This window comes from Triturus cristatus, chromosome 3_1, assembly GCF_964204655.1.
Source record: "Triturus cristatus chromosome 3_1, aTriCri1.1, whole genome shotgun sequence".
Lineage (NCBI taxonomy): Eukaryota > Metazoa > Chordata > Amphibia > Caudata > Salamandridae > Triturus > Triturus cristatus.
The window spans coordinates 610,182,939-610,208,176 of record NC_140583.1 but is presented as its reverse complement, the minus strand read 5'-3'; the positions used below and the strand labels follow the sequence as shown (position 1 = coordinate 610,208,176).

At 43.9% G+C, this 25,238-nt stretch overlaps 1 protein-coding gene across 1 annotated transcript in view; it reads left to right on the top strand.

Annotated features, from left to right (window-relative positions):
• Positions 1-25,238, top strand: part of LINS1 (lines homolog 1) — a 181,893-nt gene that overhangs the window by 131,992 nt on the left and 24,663 nt on the right. The window contains exons 5-6 of the mRNA XM_085644535.1: positions 14,415-15,023; positions 19,714-19,882. Of these exons, the coding sequence (XP_085500661.1) occupies positions 14,415-15,023; positions 19,714-19,882 (778 nt within the window). The remainder of the gene's footprint in view (positions 1-14,414; positions 15,024-19,713; positions 19,883-25,238) is intronic.

Genomic DNA, 25,238 nt, shown 5'->3' with positions numbered 1-25,238 from the left:
ATTCGAGACTGTGATAGCGTAAATGCAGGAACAAATCCGAAATGAGGGGTCAAGATCTTGATCGAATCCTAATCCAATCGCGAGCGAAGCGCGGAACCTGGAAAGTCTAGTGAATAGAAATTAGGCAAGAGGCGTCTGAATCAGCCAGGGTCCGGGGACGTCAGTGACGTCCCCGGACCGTGGCTGATTCAGCTGATCATTTCGGATTTGTTCCTGCATTTACGCTATCACGGTCTCGAATAAACTGGCTATACCCTTTCAGCACCGCCTGAACTCCTCAACCCGGTCCTGATGATGATCCTAAATTTCGTGGATCGAAACGCCGTCGACTTGTCAGCTTAATTGATGGCACAACCTAACCTTGTCTTATGGTTCTACGAATAATGAGAAATACTTATTTTTATTGTTAAAACTGAGACCAGAACCTCTGATTGCATTGTATATATTCACTTTCACTTCACTTTGCGCCGTCCCTTGCTGACTTCACTTTGTCACTTGCGTCGCTGTCTCTTTGTGTCACGTACACCTCCGTGCACCAAGTACAATTTCGGGTTGTTTTATGCCAATTGATCTCGCTTGCAGTGCTGATACAACTGTAACATTCTCCCATTTATGATTGGTTAATCGTATTTAATACATGATGCTCTTTGCTAAACAACTTTATAGTTTGAGAGTCTTCCTTTTCTGGCTTGCAATGTTACATACATGCATGTATAACTGCCTTTGAATGATACCAGTTGAAATTTTTTGTTGCTCCTTACATACTTACCCTAATCTCAACAAGGTTTATGGGTTTTCGCTCCTGTTGTTTTTTACCGCATGCTTTCAGGCACTTGTATAGCACTATGCCTTGAGGCGCCGTCCGGACAATGTGCTGTGGCTGGTGAAAAGACCACGGCGGGTGGTGCTGGTGCAGACTAGCGCTGCTGGACATGAGTCGGTCATCGGAGACTCCCCTGGCCCGAGAGCCGGCGCAGAGGAGCATTAGGTGCTTTTGCCCCTCAAAGCTGCGGAGAGCCGACTGTGACAATGAGACTGCAGCGTTGGGCCCAGGAGCAGGGCGGTGGAAGCCATGTGCTCCGGACCAGGAAATAACTGCATGGCCTGTCGGCGACCTGCACCCTCACTCCCCCCTTTTGCTTTCACAAAATGACACAGCACGGCCCCCACGGAGGGGAGGGCATGGATGGATGGCCGGCCGCTCCTCCTTCAACCAGACAGCCCAGGATAAAACATCCCAGGCTGCGTGAACGCAGCGGGACGCTTACTCTGCCAGCTGAAATCCCCATAAAGAACAACAAGGTATGGAGCAGAAGGCAGATACGTCGGGGGGAAGCGGGGGGGGGGGGGGGGGGGAGTCATTTACCCTTTGTTGATTATGCACACCTAGCCACAGACGACAACAGAGGATCTCTACTGCCCCACCAGCATAGCTGTGTGATCCAGAATTGTGCTGCAAGTTCTGAGGCTCAGGACTGCACAGTGGTGCGGGGACTTGCGCTCGCTGTGATAGCAAACAAGGGGGACCCCACTTTATGTTTATTCGGGTTCCTGATGGTGAGGGAGAAGGAGAAGCAGCCTTGAATACAGATTTCCAGTGTTCGGAAGATTAAAGGCCCCGGTGCATTGTTCGAATACCACGAGATTAGTTTCCAAGGAGACGGATGTCCGTTGCTATAGGCACCGGGGGCCAGGAATTAGGATTGGTTTTTTTTCATCTTGATCACGCAAACCGGCGCTCGCGCTCCACAATTTAAGCATCCGTTTACAAAACCCGGCAGGAAAGCTGTAGAGCGGATTGCTTCCTGGAATTTATTTTCCTCTCCACTTCTTTCCATTTACACAGCGTTTCGTATTAACCTCCCACCCCCCAACCAGAAGTTGCACCTCGTTCTTTTTTGTTGGGGCCGAATACCTGAGTAGGTCTGTGCTTTTCAACGGTATTATGCGCACACCTACCATTTTTGTAAACAAGTCCAACTGCCTTGAAAAATCCTTATACCCTACTGATCCCAAATCCGAGAGATTTCGCCTCTAAACCAAAGTGCAAGCAGAAATTGTGGGTCCATATATTCAGAATATGAGACCCATTGACATGCTTGAGCCGCGAGGACCGAAAGTGAATGAATATTGATTGTTCAGTTCATTAAAACTTACAATAAAAAAAGCTTGTTACAATATAAAACACAGTAAAAGAGCCATTTAGTCTCGTGTTAAGATCACATAGCAGACATTGTTCCCCGTTTAAAACCCATGCTAATTCGGTAGCATTATTGCTGAATCCGTGCTTAGTCAAGTGGAAAGTGCTAGGTGCATTGTGCCATGCCAATAAGAACATGAAGTAGAGTGCAGAAAAAGTGTGTGGTGCATATTTTAAAATGAGCAGAAATAGGGCTGGGGCAGGGACAGGACAGCTGGTCATTAAATAGGGCTCAGAGACGACGAAAAGTGCATCATGCATATTATAAAATCAGAAGTTAAACACATGAGAGCTGTTGGACCGTGACTACTGGTAGTTTGTCGAATAATGAAAGTTGCTAGTTGGCAATGAAAGGCATGAAAAAAGAAGAGAAAATGAACCACCGTCATAAATGGCCCAGAACCGTTATGCACTCGGAATATGGCAAACGTGGACAGTGACTTGGCGCGCGTGCTCTGCGGTGCCAATGCGATCATGGCACATTTATCAGGTACCCCTATTCTGTGATGCCAGCAATGTCAATTTTGATTCTGCAAGGGTCATACATTTTAGGAATTTCCCAGAGCATAAGATCTTCTTGAAGTCAGGCTATAATGACCTTCCTGCATATGCGGGTTCCAGGCTGTTATAAAGTGCTGTTTCAAGAACCCTCTCTTCTCAGACAGGGCAAGTGCAGATATGGCAAATATCTATCTTTGGGTAGTGGCAGAGCCGGCAAGCGGTCCCTCTGGCATTCCGGCTTCTCCAGGCCAGGAGATTGCATGCAGTGTAAAGAAGCTGCCTTATCGGTAATGCAACAGTCCGGGTTTCGCCTTTAGACTAACCACTCTTAAATCTACAGTTTGGGCTTTAGGATTCAGGCATGTGACCTTTTTGATAGCAGCAGCATCAGAGACCTTCTAAAACTCTCCCCGCTCCTCTGTGGTGCACGCACACCACTGGTTTCGATTCCGTGCTTCTTTAAATATCTTGCGGGTAGCACAGTCATGGCAGAGGCAGGATCTCGGATAATTAAAAGGTCCGGGGTGGCTGAGGCGATGAGCATGCCACTGCCGCTCGCACTACTGAGCACGCCACCGCCACTCGCACCACTGAGCACGCCACCGCCACTCGCACTACTGCAGGCTTGCCTCGGTCTCTCTGAGGTCCACCTCGCCCCACAAGCATTGGCGGCTGCGGACTCGCCATTATGAGCCTGCCGCCATGTAGCAGAGGATTCCAACCAGCTGCTGCCCCTGGACCAGCTGAAGCGCCTCGGCACCTCCAAGAACCTAGTGAGTACTTCAGCGCTACTTCCCTTCTCAACTGCCCGCTTCTTATGCTGTGAACATGCTGCCCGGGGCTGCCATTTGCTATCTCATATCCACCTTCCCCATTTCTGTGTCCCTAAGTCACTGGCCATCCTTGTCCTCGTGTCTATAATCCTGCCCACTCTTATCCTCGTGTCTGTGTCCTTGGCCGCTAGTATCCTCGTGTTTGAGCTCATGTCTGTGCCCTTGCCCGCTCCTGTCTGTGCCCCTATCCGCTCCTGTCCCCCTGCCTGTCCCTGTAGCCCTGCCCATAAACCCATACCCAGCTCTACCCTATGTATGTGCCCCTAACCCCATGCCCGCTCCTGTCCTTGTGTCTGTGTCCCTTTAACACTACCAATATCTGTACCCCCCCCACCCCCTAACCACTACTGTCCTCCGTGTTTGTGTCCCTGCTCACCGTGTTTGTGTTCGTGCCCACTCCTGCCCCGGGTGCCTGTAGCCCTGTCAAAAATTCTCTACCCACCCCTACCTGCTATAGCTGCGCCCTGCCACAACACACAACCTACTACTACCGCGGGTTCTTTATCCCTGTCCCCACCTCGTGCACACTCATGCCCCGGTGTCTCTGCCCCTTTCCCTTCGTGCCCCAGTGTCTATGCCTCAGAATTAGTGCCCGCCCCCTCAGCACCAGTGCCCACTGCCCCTGTGTCAATGCACCCGTATATGCAGCCACTACACTGTCCCATAAGCGTGCCACCAGAAATGTTTAATTGCAACTGTCCAGGGTTATGGGGGATGTTTGTCGAATGAACTGTGAACTGCTGTAACTGTTTGTGAAGGGAGCTCCTATTAGTAACATGATGAAAAGAGAGGGCAAACTCTGCACTGTGGACGCTTCTTATGTTTTTGTTTCTGAGGTAAGCTTGTTTTACTTTTTGTTTCGACATTCCACCTTATAGCTGATATAATATACATTTAAAGTAAAGTTGAGTAATCACATATCTTTTGTTTACCAAATACGTACTCCCATTGTTCTGTCATCTGTGTGTGCATTTTGTGCCATAGTGGCATACTTAGGACTCGCATTACTGAAAATTAGAGCAATTGGTGTTGCATTATTATTTGTAACGCCAAAAACTCAAACTTTTACTAATGCTAGACCTATTGCATTGCAAATGCTTGTTTATTTATTGTGTACTTCATTCGGTGCCACTCCACAGCTTTTCCCTACAGCTCCTCTCCATCAAAATCATGTTTCTAGTTGCCCTCCCCTCCGCACGGGGTGCTAGTGAGCTTCAGGCTGTGTGTGTTCATGCACCATATACCACATTCTTCCCTGATAAGTTGATTCTACGCAATAGGGCACTCTTTCTTCCGAAAGTTGTGACCCCATTCCACGTGGTTCAAATCATCACCCTACTGGCAATCTATTCTCTGTCTCACCCCTCTAAAGAGGAGGCGAGCCTCCATTGCTTGGACCCCAAAAGAGCGCTCCGCTTCTGCATCGATCATACCAAAGACCATGGAGTGGACTATCAGCTCTTTGTAGGGTTCACCGAATAAAAAAGGCAAGGTTCTGCAGAAGCGTGTTTTCTAATGCTGGATCTGGTGCTGCAATAAGACCTGCCATGCATCGGCAAAGAAGTAGCCTCTGGAAGAACTGCAAGACCGTTCCACCAGGAAGGACCAAATCTTCTATCACTGCGTTAGCATGTGGTGTCCCTGTCTTAGACATTTGCCAGACAGCTACGTAGGCATCCCTCCGTCCTTTCACAAAGCACTATTGTCTGGACACCCAAGTTTGCAGAGAAGGGCACTTTGTCCGCTCGGTGCTGCAGATCTTCCCATTTACATCCCCCCATCAGTTAGGTTGGTTTCTAGTCAAAAGGTGATAAATCTGCAGCTAGAAGTCCCTATCAGAAGAACAAATGACTCCCCTTCGGTAACGCTCTTTCTGGTAGAGACTCTATCTAGCAACAGATTCCTCACCGACCCTCCCATTATCTCCGTTCTCTGATTGGACTCTACCCATTAATAAGATCGCAAGTCTAGTAATTTACACACAGGTCTATTAGTTTCCTTTTGGGCCTCCATGTCTGGGGGTGCTGACATTCTTGAAAGCAACTGATGTCTGTGTGCAGTAGTGATGCCTATATAGGCCCCACACGTCACTTCCAGAGTGGAACGGCGACAGTGCAGAGCTACACAGCGCCCTCTTCTGGCACCCAGAAGCACTATGGAATATTTTCCAGATCCAGTCTGACAGGTGAAGCATTGGTGGTCAAATAGAGTCTCTACCAGAAAGCAACTTGTTCATTAAGACCAGGAAAATGAAATTAAGAAGAAAGGCAGGTGGTAGAGGATCTTGACAATGCAATAAGATGACTTCAGTCCTAACACCCAATCTGAAAATGTATTGTTCCAGAAAGCGTAACCAAGTGCAGCTAAAAGTCTCAATATTTTTTTAAAATCTGTAGGAGGCATTCTGTAAGCGCACCAAATGCTCCAGATCCTCCATATTTCTACCATAGGTTTCCTAATGAACATTCAATTTCTAAAATGCTCCCTGTTTGCATGTATCTTACATCAAGTGCTTACTCAAACATCACATGCTCACTGCTGTTGCAAAACCACTTTGATTGTCATCAGTGGTGCACTTTCACCCAGTAGTCGCACACGCCATTACCTCTTTGGGTAGCAAAGCATTACATTAGGCCGATGGGTCCTTCAAATCTCCCACAAGTTATACGCTACTCTCCCTCTCCACCACTCCGAACATGCCTCCTACAACACTACTTTCAGAGGTCTACTTGTCCATTTTGTGTCAGGAGGTTCAAGCTCCCTTGGAAAAGGGAGCAATAGTGAGGGTGGCAGTCTGGCTGGTAACCTGGTTACTTACTGGTGCCAAAGAAGGATGAATAAATTCATCCAATTTTAGAGCTCTACGCTATGAACTTCTTCCTCTAGAAGGACAAGTTCAAATTGCTCATCCTGGCCCAAGTTCTATCTAGCCTGAATCCAGGTAACGGTATGGTGGCGGTGGATCTGCAAAATACCTTTTTCCACATCCCCATTCACAGTTCCACAGGCCTACAAGTTTCAGGTGCCCCATTTTCCAGGATAGGGAATGGAGTCGTCCCATACCTCGATGACTGGGTGTTGAAGGCGGGATCACCTCAAACAGTTGTGAACCACCTTCAAAAAACGGCCAACCTGTGGACATAGGTGGGATTTTCAATCAGTATGCCAAAATCACAGTTGGCTCTTTCGCTGAGGCCCCCATTCACTGGAGCAATCCATGGCACTGCTGTTCCAAGCCTTCCTTCTACCCCAACGATGTTTCAGCCTTTGACCTGGGTCTCTGTGGGAATGGTTCTGAGTCTTCCTGGCCTCTTAGCATCCTGCTTGAGGACAGCGTCAGTTGGCACAAGCTGGTTCTGCAGTAGGATCTGAAATCTCAGTGGGCTCAACATGAAGGGAACCTTTTGGATCCCATCCAGTTGTCAGAGAAGACTACAAAAAATCTGAATTGGTGGCTACTGGACTGCAATTAGTCTTGTGGCAGACATCTCTTTCTATTCCACACAGAGCTAACTGTTGTGACAGGTGCATCGTTGCTGGGATGGGGAGGTTAATTTGGGAGAGCTGGAGATCGGAGGACTCTGGTCTCTGGGGAAAACCTTTTTCACATCAACCTTTTGGAGTTACGGGCAATTTCCTTGCCATTAAAAGCCTTCCTCCCATCCATCTAGTGAGAACAACTGCAGGTACTCACAGATAACACTATCACCAGGTGGTATTGCAACAAGCTGGGCGGAATGGGGTCCTGTGCTTGGAGACTTTGCACCTCTGGTACCCTCTGGGTCTTCAGGGTATCTCTGTGGTCGTACACCACCTGGCGAATCATTAAGCACCAGGGTGGACAAACTCAGCAGGTGTTGACCAGTGGATTACGAATTACGGCTGCACTCAGGGGTGGCACAGGGTTTCTTCCAGCAATGGGGAAAAGCCTGGCTTTATTTTTTTGCCACTGTTGAGAATGTGCAGTTTCCACGATTTTGGGCATTCGGGTTAGCAGGGCAGCTAAGAGACACCTTTTGTCCGAATTGGAGTTTGGCACTCCTATATGCCTTCATACTGTTGCCTCTCCTGTCCTAAATCCTGAAGACGATCTGGGACAACTTGGCTCAAGTCATCCTAGTAGCTTCGGATTTGGCCTGGAGACAGTGGTGCTCAGAACTTCTGGCCATGAGCATCTGTTGTCCAGTACAGCTACCTTTTTGGGAGAACCTCTTGTCGCAGTAGCATAGTAAGTTCCAGCATCCAACCCTACACAACTTACACCCACATGCTTTCAGAAATAAACAGTTGCCTTTGATTCCTCCCCTTACCTACTCCCCCAAGGTAGTTAATGCCATTTTGGCAGCCAGGTTCCCCTCTACTAAAACCATCTATGCAGGATGCTGGGAGAAATGTGTTTGGTGTTCCTCCCGACACATGCAACATATAAAAGCCCAGTTATCTAATGTGCTACTTTTTTGGTTTATCTCTAGCCCAGCAAGACCTTGCTGTGGCCACAGTTTATGGTCCTTTGTAGGCCTTCCAAACTTTTTAACCTCAATCGAAGCAGCCATCTTTGTTCAAATCTCTTGTTGTGCTTTTCCTAAAATAACTGGCCCATATAATTCAGAGAGAACCATTTGTGATGCCGCAGTGAAATGTCGGTCTTGTTCCAACATTCCTGATGTGCACTCCAGTCGAGCCAATGTACAGCTGGCTTCTCAGATTGCTTATGTTGAAGACCATGTTACTCTAAATAGCCAGCTTTAGTGAGAACAGCACTTTTCCCATTCTGTCCTGCAGGTTTTCCTGGTCTGAGCCATTCCACAGACTCACCACCTGGGGGGTACTGCTTTGGTATCTATTAACAAAGTGAGAAACCTGCAGCTAGAAGTATCTATCAGAAAAACAAGTTATGCTCTTTCTGTGGGTTCTGTATCTAACCACAGATTCCTCATTGCTCACCTTCCTACCTTTTTTGTGGAATGGGCTCTTGATGTCCATGTTAATAAGATCCCAATTTAGAGTTCTGCTCACTGGCACACTTTGATACTAAGGCCCTGCTCAAAAATCAACTCGCCCTTTTGTGCCCCGGAATTACTATTCAGGGTCATGAAAGGAAGAGTCAGCCCAAGCTCAGACAGGACGTCGTAAAGCACGAGTCCCTCCTCTCCCCCCCCATAGGAGTCACAATTGTCTCCACCGTAAGTTAGAGACAGTATTACGATCTATAACTTACACATGAAGATGAGCGAATGGGCTCCGTGATGAAGAAGGGTGAGTAATTTACTTACTCTCAACAAGCTGCCCTGAAGGTAGCCAACTTCGATCTGGTCCTGAAGAAGGCCCAGAGACCCATGAAGGCTACTAAGGGCCAAAACATGTCTACCTATCGAAACGTATCACCAGTGTAGTGGAACATCAACACTTCCACCCCAGCACCACCAATTCACCTTTTTAATCTTGCCCCATCACCAGAGCAGAGAATCAAGATATACCGCATAGTATGTTTAATGTGAATGAGGGTCTTCACAATACAAGAACCATAAGACACTGGTAAGAACAGGACATGTGATTAATTCTCCTTTGATTTTTGATTATATCCAACGGAAGCCGAACAAATCTCTGCTTCTTCCTCCTTCCTTTGATTAAACTACTAAGGCTCTGCATCAGATGATGCAGACAGAGATCAGAAAAAAATTGATGACGGGTCTCGGAGGTGGTGGCTACATACTGGGTCCGACGCCACTTGCGGGGCAACCCAACACGGAACCGTACAACACTACCACAACCACCTCTTCCTCCTCCTAATCCTCCTCCTCATCTTCCACCTCTTCTTCGCCTTCCTCCTCCTCCTCCTCTTCTTCGTCTTTTAGCTGAGGGGGGAAAAAAAAATCTGAGGTCTGTCTGGGAGGTATTCAAAAGGTGAGTCTGAGGTTAGAGTGTCCACCAGAACGTGTTACCGATGTGACTTGTTCTTCGACTGCATTTGTCATTCTAAGCGACCAAGCACCTGACAGTGTTTTCAAATGTTTCTCTTTCTAAATATGGAGAGGTGAGGATCTTATTTATGTAATGTCAGCTGTTTGTAAATGTGCTCTTGTGTTTCCTTGCCAACGGGAGAGAGTTTGAGAACTATTTCTATTGTACTGAAGTAAATTTATTGGCACAGTTGATTTAGCTCTTTCTCCAGGTAAGTCACTATGGAGCACGTGAGGGTTAGAATTTACACACAAGGTACGTGATCTCACTATTTCAGGTAAAATGTCAGGGGAATGTTTTACTAGTACCTTGCTGCTGCATCATCGTAGAGCTTCAAATGGAACACCAAAATAGCCTGTCCAGGGGATTTCTAGGAGGTCGTCTACTTTTAATGATTGATTAATGTAAAGATTGTTCCACCTGCATGTTCTTTACCAGGGGTCGGGCCATGTGCATGTTAAATAAGACCAGTGTCAAGAGAAAGGGAGCAAGTAGTCATGAAAGTGAAGGTTCAGGTCACTTACCGCAATTACATTGTAGCTCTCGATCAGTATGTGACGACGGATCAGCAAGCTTATCATTAGAGCCTACTGGGACGGGATAAGGGAACGTGTAAATGCTATAAGAATGCAGTGGAGTAAAACATTTTAGAACATAATGCTTTTTTTTGTCTTTTTATGTTTGTTTTGTTAATTAGAGCCTGATCCTCTTAACATTTCTTCTTTATATTTGATGAAGTGACAAGTCATTTTTTGACACCAGATCACGTAAACTATGGGCAACAGTCCTCAGTTTTCCTTCATTCCGTAGCTCAAAATAGGTCTAAATTATACACTAAGGAAATGGTTGTGGAATTTAGCATGATTGTTTTTTTTTATTTCTGAACTGCTGTTTCACCAGTAGGTAACCTCTTTAATAGAAGTCTGACATACCGGTGCGGTGATCAAGTTAATGTCAGGTAACCAACAGTGATTGGGACCTGGAGGATAGCATTGAATTGCAATCTTTCTTGGATTGTAGAAAACGTGGCAGCGTTAAACCTCGTTTAACTGAGGCAGTTAGAATAATTCCTCATTCTCAAAGTATGGCAGATGCACCATAAACTAGAGGAAACCCTTTTATTTCAAAATGATGTAAGAAGGATCTTAAACCCCTACTAGAGGTGTAATAGATTGTGGCAATTCATGAATTCACTTGTAGCATGCCCTGCCTCTCAAATTGTATCAAATACACTGCCAGAGTGCTGGGAAGAAACTCATTCACAATCAAAGCCGTAATCACTTTGTGCAAGTCTCTGCCAGGAGTAGTGTGGAACTGGAGGAAAGTAGCTCATAAAAATATCCAGGCAGGTTATTAGAAAAACAGCGGTGTCTGCAAGCCCCTGAGAAGAGAATACCTTCTACATGGGCAGTTAATAAGAGCTAATGCTCCTGGAAGGTATGGCAAATTGGTCTTTAAGTAATGTAACTCAGTAAAGTAAACAATTTTTGTAGGGTTTGTAAGAAAAATATAAAATGCCTATAGGAGCAAAAATTCTGGAAGTCCTCAGTTGCGAGTTTGGCCACGAAGACCGCACACAACCATGCCTAAGTTTTCCTGATTTCAATAACGTGCATATGGCCCTATTGTAAAGTTTTTTCTATGATTAGGTATGAGTTCCTCATTGAAATAAGGAGTAGTTTACACCTTCTGAGAGAATCATATTTTTATATCTGTTCCAACTTGATTAAAAGACTACTGTATGTGAACCCGTAAAATGCATTATAACCCTTACGGTGTGTGAGGGCAGTAAACGGGAGGTCTCAGTCAGATAAAACGAGCTCTCACACTTTTAATAATGGCCTGAGAAGTAGTGGGATAGACTACATACTCCTTAATACTAAATTCTGGCCTTCTTTATTGGACATGAAGGTCCAGGAGCGGAATGAAAGTGATCACAATCCTCTGGTGCTATCAATGCAGGTCTTGGGTTTAACCAATGTCAACGTCTAACCTGCAGAGCTGCCTATATCAGCTGTCATGCTTACCAATGATTCTAGGAGAGTTAGGTGGGCTATGATCATTGATAACGAGGGGACTTGGAACAGATGAAGCTAATGGTTGCCCGCGCGATAGCTACCCTCCAAAACTGTGATACGTAGGAGGACATCAATGCAATCATTCTTCAGGTCCACAATGATTTGTTTTTGAAACTCAAAGATTTGTTTATTAAACTTAGAAGACGGACGTTAAAAATGCGTCCAAAGGCAGCGTCCTGGTATAATAAATAGTGTAGAGCGGCTTAAAAGTTACTTTCAAGAACTATTAGATCTAAAATCATGGGTGACATTAAAAAGGCAAGAATTGGGTACAAGAAAACCAAATACATAGCAAAGCAGGATTGAGATGAGCAACACTGGCAAGATCTGTTTATTGCCAGTAAACACCAGTTGATTATCCACCCCCTGAGTTGTGGGCTCCGTACTATGAAGCGCAGTTTACCATTTCTGCTCACAGCAACGATCCCTTTCAATTGCCCACCCCAGTGTAGCCTTGCACTTTACTAGGTTAGAGGTTGTATCTGTTCTTAAAAAGATCCCGAGAGGTAGGGCCCCAGGCCCAGATTGCATTCCGGCCGACCTGTTTCGGCACGACAAAGAAGCTTGGGTAACCTACATATGGATTCTGGCCAGTGCACTAGCGAGTGGCGCCCCCATTCCGGATACTTGGCTTGGTGCCGAAATTCTCCCGATATACAAAAAGGGTGATCGTTCCTTACCAGGCAATTACAGACCGATAAGTCTTATTGACTCGATCCAAAAGATTGTTGCCAGGCTAGTGTTGGGCAGAATCCAGACCTGGATAGATGAAATTGATATTCTGTCCCAAATAAAGGCGGGGTTCCACCCTTACACAAGCACTATAGATCAGGTTTTTAGACTTATGCTAATTTACTGGCGGGTTGTCATCATCGGAGGGGGCTCAATTTATGTGGCTTTTGTCGACCTCAAATCAGCATTCGACTTGGTCCGATGACCCAAAATGTGGAGCGCATTTGTGGATTTGGGGATGCCATTGGAACTACTGGCCATTTTAGTCAAGTTGCATGACCTCATTTATGCACAGGTATGCTGGGGTATGCATGGAAATGTCACGGATAGGTTCTCTGTCAATAAGGGGGTAAGACAAGGGTGCGTGTTGGCACCAACGTTGTTTTCTTCATTTATTAATAGGGTGGTTCAGTATTTTTCTACCTTTCACACCGATGCCCCCACTCTAGCTGGCATGAAGATACCCCTGCTCATGTTCGCGGACGATACCCTGATCCTTTCAAAGACCCAGAAAGGGCTACAGTCTGCCCTTTCTCGATTCAAGGTCTTTTGCCGTGATAATGAGCTGGTGATCAACATGGAGAAAACTAAGTTCATGGTTTTCCACAAACATAAAGCCATAAAAGGGAGAGTTTTTATGAACAACGTCCTCCTAGAGCAGACCGACGTATTTACATATCTGGGGATTACACTAGGTAGGAGATTAAATTGGAAACCACAGATCGAGATCTTGGTCCTCAAACACGCCCAATTAGCTGGAGCATTTATAAAAGAACATAGGCTTTCTCAGACCAAGCCCATAGCCCCCGCTTTAAAGATCTATAATTCTAAAATTAGCTCCTCTGTATTGTATGGCTCTGAGCTCTGGTGCTTTGAGGATCTATCAACTCTTACTGCTGCCCAAAACAAATTTATGAGAACTCTAGTAGGCCTCCCTCAATCTACACCACTCGTACCCTTATATTTAGATCTGGGCTGCAACACCATTGCGTGTTACCGACCCATTGCTCTATGGAGAAGGCTCTGGAATACTCCCGAGCTTTCCTTGTATGCTAAAGCCCTCTTCGAAGTACGGGGGCAGACTGCCTACGTAGGATGTCTTGGTTAACCAAAGTAAAATCTACCTTACTAGATCTGGGGATGAGTAGTTTGTGGGAGGACCCGAAAAACAACATATTCCCATCAAAAAAAGAGTTCAGGGCAGCATATTGGATTATGGTCAAGACTAAACGCTATTCGACCGTTACAAGATCCATTTTGTCAACGTTTTTTTTGGGAGTTTAAACATGATCCTGAGTATGAAGCTTATTGGGATATTCTCACCAAACCGAGTGGTAGGAAGTTATACCACCAATTTAGGGTGGGTTCCCTTCCCATAAAAGTCTTTACAAGTAGCTGGCACCCCTCGTCAGATGACAAATGCCTTATATGTTCAGCACAGAACGAAACAATAGCTCACATTCTTTTTGCATGTCCAGCCTATAAGAGACCTGGGGAAAAATGGCTCAAACCAATTTGTTGTAACATGGGAACCAGATCAGGCGTGGAAGCATTAAGAATTCTGAAGACAAGCACTCAGGAATCCACTGTGATTGCAGTTGCTAAGTTTTTAAGTTGGATGTGGGCCATCCGTGCAAAACAGACGAGGGACTATCAATCATGTTAGACTTAACTAATGTTTTAGTCACTAAGGCTCTGAATTGTAATCCTAAATTTCTAGAAACACATGTAATGCCACCCCTAATGCACACTTAGTGAACCAACAAACTGTGTGTAAAGCATTGCTAGTGTCGCTCCCGTGTGTTTTAATGTTTTTTTTACCTTTTATTAATTAACCTTTTTTAAATGTGTTTTTAATGAATGGTTGATTATTCCTATTTGTGGGTTGTTTTTAGCGCTAAGTTGATCATGAAATTTCATAAATTCTCGTTTTTATGTATTTGTAAATTGTAGTAACATTATGTCTTATGATTGTAATAATCGAAATAAAGACGGACTGAACTGAGCATTATAACCCTTATCTCTTCAAAATAACTATATCACTTGCTGTGTATAACTACATTTATTCTTCTCTTGTCTTCCCCTAATAATACATTTTTTCATTTACAGAATCATTGAAGAAACTCCTTCCTTCCTTGGATGTCGTGTTTGAAGGATTTTACAGATCCATACTGTCACCTTACTCTAGTAGCAAAGATCAGAGTGTGTCACTAAACTCAGAAAGGGAAGCCCACCTCTCAGTTTTTCTGGATTTGCTTGAAAATCTTATAGCCTCCAGGCTTGCACTGAAATCCCAGTTTTCCTGCCAGCGGATCTTTTTCCTGTATACTTCCCATGCCCTGACCCTGCTCTCCTCTCCTGTTCATTACTATATTGTGAAAAAGCTTGTTCTTTTACTTAAGAAAGTCATGCTCTGGACAGCAGGTGAACAATCTGTCCATGTGCCAGTTGCTTCTTCTCCATTTGTGCAGGATCCTTACCTGAAAGCTGACCTGCTGCTGCTGTGTAATGACATCTTGCAAGTTGTTAACTTTGGGGAATTGCAGCATATACCTGTGAGTGATGGAGCCAGCTACTTTGGAGGAACGGACGTATGTTCTGAAGATGCAAGACACACTGGTCCAGACCTGGTCCAGCTTGGAGCTCTGAGTTTGATATTATTGAAAGCAATGGAAACTAAGGTCAAGGCGGAAACTTCTGACGAGAGGCTAATGCAAGGTAAATTATTATTTTGATTTGCTTTTACAACATCATGTGCAGCCTCACTGTGTACATAATCTTTTAACTTGAAGCTTCAAGCAAAGGATGACAGCTCATGTGAAGATACAATTGTTTGTCCTATTCCTTTTAAGTCATTTTCATTTTGTAACATTTGGCTGCCACAATCCTGTGTGTGTTCTTTTTCATTATTTTGGGTTATCAGAATTATAGAATATGGAGGGTGATAAATGCTAATGTACTGGCTAATTTATCTTTCTTATCTGGAGAATTCAGCTGTCCTTTTACTCTTTTATTGGTGCTTTGTAATTACTTCCAGTAAGTCTAAATGCAGTTCAGTTTCAGGGAGCATAATAGGTATGGGATTGATGCTTCTGAATCTAAACCAGACTTTCCAAGACGCAGAACACTTACTTGAATATCCATGATAATCCCTCTCTTTGGTATGTGCCTTTGCTGTTGGGGTGGATAATTTATCTCTGACTGTTAATCCATTCTCCTGGTAGCCAGAGAGGAGTTCTGTTTCATACTTAGAAATGTGAACACAATTATCAATATGCCTTTGCATGTTTTTAGGCGGGATGGGCCACCCTTTAATTGGTGTCCATGTTCTTGTATACTTTCTTCCAGTGGTGACACTCTGAGTCTCATTCTCCTCCAGGTTTGTCCTATTCTCAAGAGTTCCTCTGAAAACAATGGAGTTGCAATTCATAGTTGCAGAACAGAAAATACCCTCTATAAAACATATTTCTCTCTTTGATCTGCCAGATACCACTGTTAGGAGCTTGCATTCCACTATCTCAGAGAGGACAAGTACATCTTAAGCCTTCTCCTCTCAGTAAATACTAAAGAGTAGGTCATAGACCCCTTGCTTGACTTTAACACTCTAATCTTTTTGCTGTGATAGTGTATGTTCCTAGAATAGTTGACACTGCTCAGCTAATTTGGCTGCAGTCATTTCTTTAGTGCAGTGTTATCATATTTTCTACAATGGTTGTTAATGTATTTCTTATTTCCTTTCACCCCCAAATTGGAGAGTAAGTTACCCAAAACTAGCACTTGGCATTGGCAATTTTGCATTGGGGCAACATGCGGTGGAGGACATCAATCTCCACATTTGTTGCTTAATTAATGCAAATTTCGACAGCGTCTAAAAGCTGTTTTGTCTAGCTAAAGCAGTTGAAGGTGTACCTTGTTTTTCACCCTTGAGTCCCTGTTGAGACCTTGTCCAGTAACCCGGTTACTAACTTAAGTCCTGTTGTTGTGCCATGTCTGAGACTATACACTATCCTGATGGATTCTGCCTCAAGGATTTCCTATGGCTGGCCATGAGCAAGCTAGCCACCTTCCTAGAAAAATACCTCTCCATTCATTCCTTTATTTGAATCTGAATGGTTTCAAGGCCTTGTTGGCAAAATGTGTTTTTATTTGTGGGTTTGCCCCATCCAGTTTATGAACTCTATACTTAAATCATACATGGCCTTGGGAGAGGTGTGGCGGTTAGATCCCCAGCGCCGGCGGCAGCTCTGCTCAGCACCATGTGACTGGGGAAAAAGCTCACTTAATCTCACAGACGACCCCCAGTGCATTGACACCCTTCAGGGCGATTAGTTTGTGCTTAACAAATACCAGATTTATACCAGATTTTCAGAAAGGCAGAATGGCATTCCTTATACTTTACACCTTCAATATCAGATATTTCAGTTCTTTACCATGTAGGAGGTATGGTTCCCATTCTGTTTTCTTTCGATGCCGGCTTTTTTGGCTGATGAAACTTTGCATATGCTCGATACAAGATGCCATCTATTTTCCCCTAGATTCTGTTTTCTCTTCTAATATTATAGCATTCTAGGATCCCCCTTTTTTAAAGTGTTTTTAGCAACTTCACCAAAGTAAACATATAATATTTGCGTTTACAGATACAGGTCTCTTTTTCTCAGGTCTATATGCCACCCTACATGCATCCTGTAGATTGGTCTCCTTGGATATAAGCTCAAGGGCATATGATCATGTTGGATAGGCAGCCCTTCACCCATGGACGAAAACTGCTGCCTGTTCTACATCCTTCTCTGTGCGTTTCCCACAAAAGCAACAACAGATAGTATTTGATTGTTAGACAGTTTATAGTGCAGGTGATGTAAAATTTCCACAAGTTGGTAATACTTTGGCCTTATTACAGGGAAGTACTTTCTCTTAAATGAGCATTGTTTTCACCGTTGTTGCTGAGCTGTTTTTTTAAAAAAAAAAAAGCTTTTTACTGTTCCTGATCATCACATGCATTATTGTACAATTTAAATGGTGACATTTAATCACTCCATCAACATGCTCGTTGGTGCAGTTCGTGCTCAGTTGTAGAGTTAAGGAAAGACACCAGGATCCTTTCAGCATGGAGTGCCCTAGCCGTTGTCCTTAATCAATATTGTATTGTAATTGCATTTGTATAGCGCTTGCTACCCCTGGCGAAGCGTCAAAGTGCTTTTTCGACGAATAGCACGCTACTCCGAAACCCAAAAAGGATTAGTGGTGCATTAGTATAGTGAAATTAATGTGAGCGGTGGATATATTAGTCTGGTATTTGGATTGAGAAGGATAGTGGAGCGATAGAGTTAAGTTTTGCATTTATATAGCGCTTGCTACCCCATATGAGGTGTTGAAGCACTGTTCGGCAAGTAGCATGCTAATCCAGAAAAGAATCAGTGGTGAGTTAATATAGGAAAATATGAACTTAATTTGAGCGGTAGACATGTTAATCTAGTTGGATGTTAAATGGAATAGTGGAGGGATAGAAGAAGGAAGGGAGTTTTAGATGAGTAAAGGGGAGGTGAACAGGGAAAAGTCAGGGAAGGGTTTAGACAGGCTTGTTTGGGAGATCTGAATAGTAAGAGGTCTGAGATTATGCTAGGAGGGGTAGAAGAGGAAAAGGGTCTAGAAAGGGTTACTTTGGGGATAATCTTAGTGGTATGGGGTTTGGGATGAATTGGAGAGTGGATGTAGAGGATATTTTGAGAGAGGTATAGGTTGGGAAATTGGGTAGTGCATTGGAAAGCGTAGTAGAATGAGGGTTGAGATGAGTCAGAGTTGAGGTAGAGGATATATTGAGAGTGTTATAGTGTGAGAAATAGGGTAGTGAATTGGAGAGAGTAGTGGAATGAGGTTTGAGATGAGTCAGAGTGGAGGTAGAGTATATATAGTGAGATATATATGGGGTGAGATATAGGGTAGTGCATTGGATATGCTGAATTAGAAGCAAAGTAATAAATATAAAGATACATAAGTACATGGAAGGTATATCATATGTACATGGAAGGTATATATTTATAAGGGAGGTAATATATGTAGATTAAAGTTGCATTTAATAAACTCAGACTTTCAAGTGTTGCTGTACTCAAATTTTTTTTTCTCTTGTAATTCAATAGTGAAGCAATTGTATAGGAATAGTTATGATAAAAGATGTAATTATTTATGCAATTACTTGTATACATGTTAAACACAGAATAATGTAACTAAGTAATATGTAAATTTGTTAAACAGAACTAACGAATATCTATATCTTTAAAAACATAATTAGGATGCTTGTTTATACAATGCAATACGCATATGTAGGTACACATCTTTAGTCCAAATAAATGCCTATATACAGAGGGATATGCTGTATACTTATTTTTTAGTATGGTGGTTATGTGGGGAAGAGTCAAGTCTTGAGTTGTCTTCTCAAGATAAGGTAGTTTTCTGTGGATCTTATGTTTGGGGCTAAATAATTTCATAGTTGGTCTGCTTGAACAGAGAAGGGTGTGCCACCCAGGGTCTTTTTCTTGTACAGTGGGTTTTTGAGGCGAGGTGCCACTCTAGAGCGGAGTTACTTTGTTGAATGCATTTTGTGATTTTTTTTTTTGTTTTTTTCTGATGAAGAGCAGTCCTGTTCCAAGTATTGCTTTGTGGGTGATACAAAGCATCTTGAATGTGGATCTTCTGGCAGCCTAACCAATGTAGAGCTCTCTACATTGAGCTTGTGATTTTATATGTAAGAGTGGTCTGGCAGCCGAGTTCTGAATCCGTTGCAGTCTTCTCATAGTTGGTAAAGGTGATCTGTGGTAGAGGCTATTGGCGTAATCGAGTTTGGACAGAACAAGATAGATGGTAGCCCTGACCTTGTGTGGGTATCCCAGGTAGGGAAAGATGCGTTGCAGAGCTTTACTTCCTTTGATACTTTAGGTGGTTTTTCCAGGTCATCAGGCCATGCAGGGAGTGGATCATAATTGTTCCAGTCGCCACACGCGAGAATTTCCTTTTTGGAAGCATTCAATTTGAGATGGCTCCATGTCATTCATTGATGTGCTACCTGTTCAAGGTTAAACTTTCATCGAGAAAATTGTAGATGGATACATTTGAATCCTATCATGGCTTGTATTAATAATGTATTCACAGTTGTATTGTGCGGATGTCCTCTAATTACCACTCACTCCACTTCAAAAGGCCCCACACTATTTTGAAACCTGAATATATATTGAACATATTTCTTCTGGATAAAGAGTGAAAGTTTAACGGTAGGTTGTCAATTTTAATACTTGCCTAACTAATGCTTATTTTGACATTTTATTGCCTCTTTGTTCTGGAAAAAATTGAGTTTACGGCATTGCTTTTACTCACCATCTTGCTGTTAGAAATTGACTGCATATGTTTTCGTTTGTAGGTGAATTTGAAAGTTTCATGTCACAGTTGCTGGAGTTCTTGAAGAGCCATCTCGATTCTCAACATTTTGAACACTCATGCGAGTGGGTCTCGTTGGTTTTCATAGAACAAGACGATGATATGCTGGAGGCAGCGAAAGCATTGCTCACTGTGTACGTGAAGAGTGATAGGTGGGTATAAACAGTATTTTCTTAAATTAGTAGATCAATGTAATAGAGAGAAATGAGGTGAATGGTGCTAGATTTAAATCCAAACACAAGATTTTTAGCAGCGTAAGCATTTCACCATGGATTTGGCCCCCATTTCCAATACAGTTCTAGTGAGCAGTCGACAAATGATGTAGAATGCATCAAAATGTCTAAACCGTATCAAAAAGTGGAACTTGAGTGCTAAATTGTCAGCGTTTGAACAACTTTTATTGGTCTTGACCTAGAAAAGTGCCCGTCTCACCTTTGAACAAGCACTCTTGCTTCTGTTTCTAATCATTTTATAATTATATTATTTCACACATTATTTGTGCATCCTTTATTTTAATTTCCACTTGGTTTTCAATAGGTGCGGTGCTTGGGGAGCTTGACGCAGACACATGGAGCGGCTTGGCTCTGTTAGCTTTCATTTGCCCATTCTGCTTAACGCTTCATCTACTGCCTGGCAACAACCTCCCCCAGCCTTATGAAAGGCAACTACTTAAAACTTCTGAGCAAGCAGGCTGATTGGCAACTTGAATGCTGAAGGAAAACCAGCTCAATTGAGACCATGCTGACAGCACTTGAACTGCTTTTGTTTTCCTTATATTTGTGAGGTGCCTGGCTCACCTGGCAGTGAGTCCTCTGCTTCTGCTCTGTGTGATTTTCATATTTCTAACAGATTTAAATTCCTTATTTTAATCGACACATGGTTTCAAGTAGATGTGGGGCTTTGAGAGCTAGGTGCTGATTAGGAGGAGATGCTGGACTCTGCGTTCATTTGACCGCATTGCTTCTTAAATTTAAGGCCAGCGCTTGTTGTGCTACCTGGCAACTACTGCCCACGCCCAGACACAATGATGATGGACACTTATTTCAGCTTTGTGCTTAGGCTGGCAGCGGACATGCTGTTTGCGTGCCAGAACCAAGCATTTTTGTGTCTATCTGCATCCTTCACCAGCCATGTTGCTTGTTGTGCTCCTTCTCTTCACAGGAGCTCACCGGTAAGTAAGATCTCCCCACATAAGCTACTGTAGAGATGGTGTACTCTTTGAACCCCACTATTGCTTCTACTGCTCTGGTGACTGTTTAATCTTAAACAGTGACCTTAACTAGAAGCCTGCTGAGTCCATGCGCACGCACCCTATGTCTAATTCCAAATTGCATCCCATGCGTTTATGGTCGTGACTCTTGAGTGCTCAGCAATCAATTCATTCTGTAGTGAAGCACGGGATTGAGATTAATGAAGTTCTACTTGGTTACATCCTAGATTTAATATTAATTACTGATTCTTGGCCCTCGAGGACATCTGGCCTGACTCTTAATCGGCTTGTTCTTGTTATAAAAGATCCCCCCTGCCCATACTGCCTCTAGAGGCTTTGTCATATGCACTGCTTCTAGATTTTTCCATTGCACTCCCACTACCTCACCTGTTTTGGGCTTACTTTGGTACTGCTCTTCCTTTCACTAATCTTGGCCACTTCTTTTCACCACTAATATGCAGCCATAATTCATTGCTGATCCGTGGCGATTTTAATATATGCGTCAAAGCCACGGACACTGGTATCACTAGGACCTTGATCATTTCTCTTCTGGATTTAAATCCTGTTTACCAGGTTTTAGTCCCCACACAAAGTGCTGATCATATTCTTGAGCTCATCCTGGCAGTTAAGTCATTTGTGGTTTCCCGGTCTCTGAAGTGTGGAAGTACCACTCTTATTCCGTTTGATCATTTTATATCAAATTTGAAGTTTATATCCCTAGCTGAGACTTGACCCTCTGGCTCTTTTATCAACACTCATGTGAAAAATTCGAATTGATGAATTATGTCAGCACTAGATCACTTTCTATACTCCTCTGTCTCCCAGTCCCTCCACTGTCACCCAGTGACCCCTTGTTTAACAAGCATCTTAGTGTAGCTAAATTTATGTTGCAGAAAAAAATAGAACACAGATGGAGATTAGAATATTGTGAACTTACTATTACAGAGGTTAAAGACTTCCTTCACACTCATAAAAAAAAAACAACTTATCCTTAAGAAGAAAAAAAAGTTACTTTGCAACCAAAATTCTTAATTTGCACAATTTCATGAAGGAAATGTTCAGTGTTTTCACTCTTTGCGCTCCCCCAATTGCACCTCCCCACGGTGTAACCATCTCTGTCTTCATTCAAAACCTCTTCTAATTTGTTCTTCATAATTAATACCATCTGTGCAAAGTCTGAAAACTGCTTTACTATTTCTACCTATTCGCAGGCTATTTTAGCCGGCTACTCCGATTTTACCTGGCTTCAATGTTCAGCCTGTCTTAGAACTTGAGGAACTTATGAGTTTGAAACTGAAGATATAACTTTTCAAGAACCACACTAGAACAAACTACGGTGAACAGCTGTATTGATTTTTGTGTTTCTCATCTGTGCTCAGTTCTCAATTACATCCTACCAAAGTGTGTGCTATATAAATACTAGTATATACATTCATACATACAAGGGCTGTAATAAACTCGCAGCTTGGAATATACTTTTTGTTTCTAAAAAATGGAGCGAAAGTAAATTTCCATTGAAATTTAAACAATTATATAAAACAGTTTTCATTTGATTAAAGATTTGCTCAGCAAGAATGAAGTCACTATGATATTCCCTTTTTTTCTGAAGAAAATAACTTTGGTTGGGGTGTGGAGTCTTATCTTCTGTTAGCACCAGTGAGGAGATAATTTTAGACGTCTCTTAGCAGCCGCCAGAAGCAGCAGTGGTTGTAGAAACAGTGCCAATAGGAAGATAAGCAAAGTTTTCATGAGTCTAGCTACCACTGGAACCAGTAACAGTAGCTTTCCTGATTTGTAAATAAGTAGTGTTCAGCAGAGAAATGCACACTAAACTGAATAATACGTTTGCTGATCCGCAAGCTGAGAGTAGTACTGCTCCTATTCCTGACTGCAGTGCTCTGATCTTATGGTGCGGGGGAATATTACTTAATGCAAAAATTTAACAGTTGGAAGTAAGCATTGAAGAATGAAAATATGCCTAGATGTAGTACAGGTAAGGTAAGTGTCAATTCTATTAATGACACTTCGCTTTATCACATCAGCAGCCATTCGAAAACGCAACAAAAATACTTTCCCCATGAACATCAGGGAAATAGGTAGAAGCTCAGAACATAGTTCTTCTTCTCTGTCCACAGTCCTGTCCCAACTTGGTCCCACTACTCTGTTCACTCCTCCTCCTTTAATCGCGCAAACAGCTCCAGAACGAACTTCATGCATCCGGTTTGGATCCATCATTCCCCGAAAAAAACAGACATCGTCAGAAAACCACTTCTAAACTGAGTGCATCAAGGAACGATTTCCAAAGAGAACATTAGCATGCAAAGCATAACTACAAGTACAATTCAACAATGAAACATAATTTTCCTTCAACCGTTAAATTGAGTTAATTACACCAGAACGGGAAGGGTCCGTGTCAGTGGCTGCCGGGTGGCATAATCCTAGCCTCCGTGTCCGTAATAGAATTGAAACTTAACTGTACTACAGCTAGGTATATTTTCCTTCTATGTCAGGGCCGGAGGCTCAGATTATTCCAGTTTAAAGCTTGTATACTACCAATTGTGCTACTTCCAGCACTGGCTTAAAGTAAAACCTCTTATAGGTGGAGTCCGAGGACCTATTAGCAGCGCGCATTAGGTCTTCCAAACGCGCTCTGAGATAAAATGCCTTTGAGGTCATCGCCCCTCTAGCTGAGTGAGCACCAAACACTTTTGTATCAATCCCCACCTCCTGTATTACCCAGCGCACCCATCTGGCTATGGTAGGAGAAGAAACCGCCCTGAACGGTGTCCATAATGGCAGTAAGCAGTTGTCTTTCGCCCGGAGGGTGGACTTCCTCAGTCAATTCCTTGTATGCTTGGTGGCAGTGTACCACGCACAGCTTAGGGGATTCCCAGAAGGCTGGGAATGAGATAATCCTGGTATTGCACTTGGTCCTTCTGCTGACTGTAAATGAAATCCCATCCAGGGAGAAAACTCTGGCCAAGATTTCGAGGGCCCTCGCGTCTGACACAAGCCTGCAAGGAAACGGACACAATAGCATTGTCAATTTAGCCGAAATCTTCTTGCAAGATAAAAACCTATTTGGCAGCCAGGATAGGAAAAGGTTCAACACTAGATTCACATCCCAAAATGCATAGCAACGAGGCTCCAGTAGAAGGGATAGACAAAGTCCCCGAAGAAGCCTGCAGACAAATGGGTTCTCCCCCACCGGAGAACCGTTAATGGGGGAATGGCTCACTGAAATTGCAGATCGAAACGTATTGACATAGCGGTATGCTAAGCCTTCCTGTGTGAGGCCCGCCAAGAAATTGAGGATGTGGTCTACATCCGAACCCACAGGATGAATGCTCCGTTGCACACACCAATGGCATCATCTGTTCCAGGCAGATCGGTAACTCTTGGTCGTGCTGTCTGCCCATGCTCTGCATAGGAATGACTCGGTGTGTCACGGAAAGCCTGGGAGCGACCAATGTCGCCAGAGATCGACCAGGCCATCATCCGTAACGTCCCTTCGACCCCCAGGCGATGAGGATTGAGATTCAGCAGGATGTGAGGCAAGTGAGGGAGTCTGATTGAAGAATTCCAAGAAAGTTCCAGAAGAACCAGAAACCACACTTGAGATCTCCAAAGAGTGCTGGCGACGTGCTTGGGCGGAGACCCGCGTGATCGAGAAAGGAGGGAATGTGTAGCTTCACTCCCGCCACCAGTCCTGGAGGAAGAAATCCGTCACCTCCACCTGAGTATCTGGCCTCCAACTGAAAAATCTCTGCACCTGAGGAGCCAGTTGTGATGCAAACAGATCGACTGCAAAGGGACCCCACCCCTCCGACCGCTCAGAGAACACCTGTGGGTCCAGTTTCCAAACACTGGAGTCTGAGGTGGCAAGAGTGCCAGTCTGCCGCCTCGTTCGACCCACCCGGGAGATATTCCGCTGTGACTGACACTTGGTTCGCTAGGCAAAAGTTCCAAAAATATTTGGCTCGGTTCGTCAGGGTGTGGTATCTAGTACTGCCCTGATGTTTGATGTAACTGATGGCAGAACTATTGTCCATGTAGAGAAGCACGCAAGATTGCATCCTGTCTTTGGTCCAGCACTGCTCCACAAACGACCCCGCCAGGAGCTCCAGGCAATTGGTGTGTAAGGATTGTTCTTGTGTGGGCCAAGCTCCACCTGTGGAAAAATCCCCGCATCTAGCACCCCAAAAAGAACGGCTGGCGTGGGACTTGATCACGACGTCCGGGGCGGAGCCGAAGATTGCTCTCCTGTTCAATGCCTCCATGTGAGTGAGCCACCAAAC